Source organism: Mus pahari, chromosome 8, assembly GCF_900095145.1.
Source record: "Mus pahari chromosome 8, PAHARI_EIJ_v1.1, whole genome shotgun sequence".
In the NCBI taxonomy this organism is placed as follows: Eukaryota; Metazoa; Chordata; class Mammalia; order Rodentia; family Muridae; genus Mus; species Mus pahari.
Window position 1 is genome coordinate 19,869,432 of NC_034597.1, and position 6,162 is coordinate 19,875,593.

Consider the following 6,162-nt stretch of genomic DNA (forward strand, 5'->3'; position numbering starts at 1 on the left):
TCTCTCTCTCTCTCTCTCTCTCTCTCTCTCTTTCTTTTCCTTCCTTCCTTCCTTCCTTCCTTCCTTCCTTCCTTCCTTCCTTCCTTCCTTCTTTCCCTCCCTGGTCTTTCAAGTCAGGGTTTCCCTGTGTAGTCCTGGCTGTCCTGGAACTCATTCTGTAGACTAGACTGGCCTCTGACTCAGAGATTCACCTGTGAGTGCTGGGATTAAAAGTTTGGTTTTTTTTTTTCCTTGAGTCACTTCATCATTTGTGGGCCTCTCTGGAGAAAGGTAGGAATTCTAGAAAGCCCTCCCCCTCCAGCTGGAGATCCAGCTGTTTTCTGAGAAGTATGCTGTATATCTTTTTAGCTGGTCCCCACAGATGGTCAAAGAAGAGGTCACCATTTGTGGCTGGGTTTCAGTTTGGGGAAAGCACCGACAAGGCCAAGGCCTCACTTTAGCTTGGTCACTTATTTTCTTCTTCCCTGTCTGTCTTGTGGCATTCTGCAGCAGACCTGATGGGCTGAAAGTTTTTTCCAAAGGGCCCTTTTTTAGGGAAAGGACAGACATTTTAGCAGTTTGGCATTTTTAAGTCTGACCAGCAGACAAATCCAGGGTGGCTGTAGAGAGAAGAGAAACTGACAGTCTGTCCCCAGCCTTCCTGAGCCTCCTGCTTTCCCCCTCTTTCCTTCCCCTGGTGTGGATATGAAAAGCTACTCCAAGATATTTTAAAAGACCCTTTTTTCCCCTGCGGTTAAACACATGGCACTTTATGGCCGCTTTAAAATGAAGGGGTGAAAATGTTTCTTAACTTTGGCAGCATTGAAAACCAGGGTCATTAGTTTTTCACAGAACCCAAGGTAGGTGCCAGGAACTTTCTGGTCAGAGATTTCACTCTTCTGTATTTTGGGGTGAGGAAAAAGGAAGATAATCACAGAGTAGAACACAGAGGACTGGAAGGAGCCTTTGGCCCCAACACCCTCGTCTCACAGATTGGGAAACTGAGGCCGACCACTTAGCGGCTGTGGAAGAAAAGCGATGGATCTGTGTTACAAGCCTCAGCTAACTTACTTTAAACAGATGCATCCGAGCTTAGGGCTGAAACACCGGGGAGTAGCCACTGGAGATGCTGACTGAAAATCAGATCCTCCGGTGTCCACATTTGCATATCTTCCAGTGGCCGTGGTTACCACTCCCACTTGTGGTCCTTGTGAAGACAGAGTGAGATCAGGCATTAGGGCCACACCATAAGAAATCTGACTTACAACAATGCTTCCTTTGGTTCAGTCTCAGATTGTAGCTTAAAGTCAGCCAGCAGTCGGTGCTTGATGAAGGATACGTTAATTATTAAACACTGCAGAGTACTAGGACCTAGGGAAGCCACAGATCATGGAGATAATTCCAGCCAGCTTCCTCTCAAAGCAAGCGTTAAACATCTGAGGGTGTCAATGAGATTATGCTTTCCTGAAGGGCCAGGTTCTTGCCACAGAGAGAGCACAGCATGTACCGCCTCAGGCTTTGCACCGTAGGGACTGCTACTCTCTAGCTTGTCACTGTTTTAAGTCCACGAGTGATTGCAGGGGAGGGGTTCAGCTCCGGGTCTCTGAAAACCCCTAAGGGTGCATTTCCAGGATCCCATCGTCCTGGTATCTTCCCCTCTGTGTAGGATTCAATGGACACATCCAACCAGAAATGTCCCCGACCATCTTTGGAACTTCCTTATCTCTTCTTTTCTAGAGAGAAATCCTGAGGGGCTTGTCTATCGCAGGAAAAGGGTCAAGCCTTTCCAAGTGTCAAGAGGGACCCCCCCCCCCCAGAAGTTGGAAAGTGACTTGGCTGGTTTGGTTGCCCTTAATAGCAATACTTGCATCCTCTAAGGTGCTATGTCATTGGTTTTGTTCTGTCATGGGAAGGATGAGCCAAAGGAAGGCCCTTGGTCAGTAAGAGGCACAGAAACCAGCTCTTCTCTAAAATGGAGGTTAGGTACCTTAGAAAGCTGTACACTATGCCAGAACATCATATTAACACTTTTTTAAGGCATTAACTTTTGGTTTTCCTTAAAAAGGGAGCAAAGGTTAAATATATTTGCAAAACCTTCATCAGTCTGAAAGACTTTATGGCAAGTCTTTAATGGCAAGTACTGTGGGCCCCTGTTAAAAGAAAGTCCTTATAATTCCTTGGAGGAGGGAGGTAATTGTTCGGGCAGAAGCAGCTCTGGGTTCTGGACAGGCCCTGGCCAGTGCTGCCATACCATGATGACTCTGGAAGGTCGCTGGCATGAGGAACTGTGGGCAGTAGGATTATAAATAGGCAACCACCACCTCCCAGACTGCTGGGCACAGTACTGTGGGCCAGACCTATGAGCACTGCTCCTGGGAGGCCTGAGGTGACCGGGCAAAAGCCCAGGGCCATGGTCCCATCACCCTGGAGAAAGACCAGGCTTACTGAGTGGATTTGGAGTGCCAAGTGCTTCCTTGGCTCCTTCAATTTTATCCTCCCGTGTAGGAAGCTGGTACCATCCAAAGGTGCCAGATAGGTTTAGAAAGGGGCAGCCAGTTGCCTGAATTCAAGGGCAGAGTTAGACATCTTATGTCCACAGCTGCGAGGTGGACCTCAAGACCTAGGGTAGGACAGGACAGAGGAGGGATGTAGAGGGTATAGCAGTGGACATAACTGAAGCCCAGACCAAGTTCTCCTACAACCTGGTTGTGTGACCTGTGTGAGTCTCCTTTCTATGCCACTGTGTTACAACCTGTTCCTGTACATGCCACAAAGCTGCTGGCATGATTGGATGAGGTCACAGGTGTCACAGCAGGTGTCCTGACAGCGGAGATAACACAGTTATACAGTAGAATGGTCAGGCATTGAAACCCTGATCCCATCGGGGATGGACCCCTTCCTGGCTCAGCACTTACCAAGTCATTGAACATAGGATTGGTGTCCCACTGTCTGGGTTCAAATCCTGGCACTACCCACTGGCCAGTGGTTGGGTAGAACTTGTCTCTCTAGGCCGCCATTCCATTCTCTGCAAAGAGAAGGATAATAACACACCCCTCAGAGGCTTGGATGTGGGTCCATTCAGATAGGATAGGCAAGATATGGAGATCTCATTGTACTGATAACATTTCTCTCCCATAAAACTGGAGGCCACTGGTATCGTTTTTGTTGTTGTTGTTGTCGTTTTGTTTTGTTTTGTTTTGTTTTTTGTTTCCCTGTTCCCATCTGAATGTGATAGTGGTGGACAGAATGATAAAGACTAAGAAGTTGCAGAGTTTCAAAGAAGGCAATGCGATATTTCTAGTGGTGGGGAATGAAGACATAACACAGCCTTGGATTCAGCCAAGGGACATGGCTGCCTCTACAAAGTGTTCGCTAGGCCCATGCCTACATCTCCACCAGGGATTACTAGAGTAACCTTTCCCTTTTCCTCCTACAGACAGTATACAACCTGGCAGATGTAGCCTGTAAGTGTCATGGAGTGTCTGGCTCGTGTAGCCTCAAGACGTGCTGGCTGCAGCTCGCGGACTTCCGGAAGGTGGGCGATGCCCTCAAGGAGAAGTATGATAGCGCAGCAGCCATGAGGCTCAACAGCCGGGGCAAGCTGGTGCAGGTCAACAGTCGCTTCAACTCCCCGACCACACAGGACCTGGTCTACATCGATCCAAGTCCGGACTACTGTGTGCGCAACGAGAGCACTGGCTCACTGGGCACACAGGGACGCCTGTGCAACAAGACCTCAGAGGGGATGGATGGCTGCGAGCTCATGTGCTGTGGGCGTGGCTATGACCAATTTAAGACCGTGCAGACCGAACGCTGTCATTGCAAGTTTCACTGGTGCTGCTATGTCAAATGCAAGAAGTGCACGGAGATTGTGGATCAGTTCGTGTGCAAATAGTGGTGTGCCTGCCCTTCACCCAGTCCCACTCCCAGGACCCACTTATTTATAGAAAGTACAGTGCTTCTGGTTCTTTTTATTTCTCCCCCAAGAATTGCAGCTGGAACCATGTGTTGTTGTTGTTGGTTTTTTTTTTTTTTTTTCTTTTCTGTTACCATCTAAGAACTCTGTGGTCTATTATTAATATTATAATTAATATTTGGCAATAGTGGGGGAAACTAAGAAAAATATTTATTTTGAGGATCTTTGCAAAGTTAGTACAAAACTTCTTTCTTCTGATGCTACAGGATAAAGGGGAAAAACCATGTATTCGAACTTATCTGTGCAGTTGGGGTTCACATCTAGAAGGTGTAGGAGCTATTTTCTTCTTAAACAGAGAGTCCTTTGAGATGGGTGGTATCCAGGTGAAAGAGGAGGTACAGACCTATGAATGACAGTTCCTGTGACCAAAATAAAATGCAGGTGCTCTGGTACAAAAGATCTTAAATATAGCTATATTAAGTATACATATATGCCAAAAATACAGAATATGAGACACTCCCTAACCCAGAGCTTACTAGCCTGGTTTTTGTTTTTGTTTTTGTTTTGTTTTTGTTTTTGTTTTGGTGTGTGCATGTGTATTTCTAGAATGATCTTTTAGAAGGTACAAGCAAGAATCTCATATCTTCAGAAGCAGGCATATCATGTATATTACTATGTCCCACCTTCAGATACTCCATTCATGGATGGGCCTTTTTTTTTTTTTTTTTTTTTTTTTAACAGTTCATAAAACTTGGGGAGCCGGTGGGTTGGGGGAGGGAAGTCACCAGAAATTAGAAAACTTGAAATTTCCTACATTGAGGCCATAGTCTTATGATGTTAGCCCAGCTGATTCTGAATACCAGACTTTTATATCCATGAAAGAATTTTGACTTTAAAAAAAATTCTTGTTTTGAAAGCCATCTTATTTTCTTAAAAATGAAAAATTACCCATGAATCCCATTTGCAACCCCTCACCCCCACAGGCAACAAGGAAGTCCCATGTAGTTGAACACTGCAGAACACCTCTGTGAGGAGATGATGGCAGCCATCTTCCTGCATGATCCCAAGCCCTTTCTGGACTCTCTGCTGGCCATGCTTCCCGAATGGCAGCTCTGGTGGACGCTTACTGCTGGTAGGGCGGAAAACGTACATGTGGTGCGATGTTCCGAACCAGCCACTTAGGGATGGCTTGTTCTTTAAGGCTTTTCTTCCGAGTTATGGTAACTTGATGTGCTTTGATGATATCACTTGGCCCAAGGAGTCCACAGAGGTGTTGCAGCTGTTTGGTTGTTATACTCCTGCATTTAGACTTTCCATTCGTGCTTTTCCTATTACTCTGAAGGTGTACCCTAAAACTGTTCCTAGTGTACTTGAACAGTTGCATTTATAAGGGGGGATGTGGTTTAATGGTGCCTGATATCTCAGTTTTTTTGTATATAACATATATATAAATATACATATATAAATAGAGATATAATTATATCTCAGTGCAGCCTGGGATTTAGACCTACAGTTTTCTCTGGGCTTGCTCTCTGCCTGGAGTTTCGTCCTTCATTGCAGCCCAACTGGGATTTCTTTTTTTCCAAAAATTTTGAGTCTTGACATTGGCCTGGGACAGGATCCTACCATGAGCACCAGGAAGCAAGCTAAGACTCCGAGGAAACTCTCAGGGCGCATGTCCTGAAAGTATATTGGTTAGAAAGTGGCCTTTCTGCTTCCTGCCATGGTCAGTTCTCCACCCTCTCTTTGGTGGTCTTCGTAGGGAGGGCACTGTGGTTTGTCGCAGCCCTGGACTTTGAGAGGCTCCCAGGACCCAGGACCACCAGCCTCCTGTCTGTTTATGTCACTCCTTTCCCAGGGAGGACTTGTGACTGTCCTGTCTGACAGGACGGATCTGAGTTCCCGAAGCAAACCAGCTCACCACATAGATAGTTAGTTTAAACAGTGTTTTAAAATAAGGGCACCTCTGTTTCAAAAGTGACATCTGCTGTGCTGTTTTCAAGGCCTGATACTCTTTCAAGGTTTGAAAAAATGTGTGTATCCATTCATGGGCTTGGTAGCCTTCTGGTCACCTCAGTCCTGTGGCTCTTAACTTATTGCCCAACAATATTCATTTCCCCTCAGCTACATTGAATTGCAAGCAAAAGATCTTAAAATGAAAAAAAAAAGCACTAATTTAGTTTAAAATGTCACTTTTTGGTTTTTATTCTACAAAAACCATGAAGTTCTCTCTCTCTCTCTCTCTCTCTCTCTCTCTCTCTCTCTCT

The 6,162-nt window shown here is 45.8% G+C and overlaps 1 protein-coding gene across 3 annotated transcripts in view; it reads left to right on the top strand.

Moving 5' to 3' along the window:
* Window positions 1-4,601, top strand: part of Wnt5a (Wnt family member 5A) — an 18,581-nt gene extending 13,980 nt beyond the window's left edge. For all 3 annotated transcript variants that reach the window (XM_021203632.2, XM_021203633.2, XM_021203634.2), the window contains exon 5: window positions 3,416-4,601. In XM_021203632.2, coding sequence (XP_021059291.1) covers window positions 3,416-3,874 — 459 coding nt within the window. In that variant the 3' untranslated portion in view covers window positions 3,875-4,601. The remainder of the gene's footprint in view (window positions 1-3,415) is intronic.
* The last annotated feature ends 1,561 nt before the right edge of the window (window positions 4,602-6,162 follow it).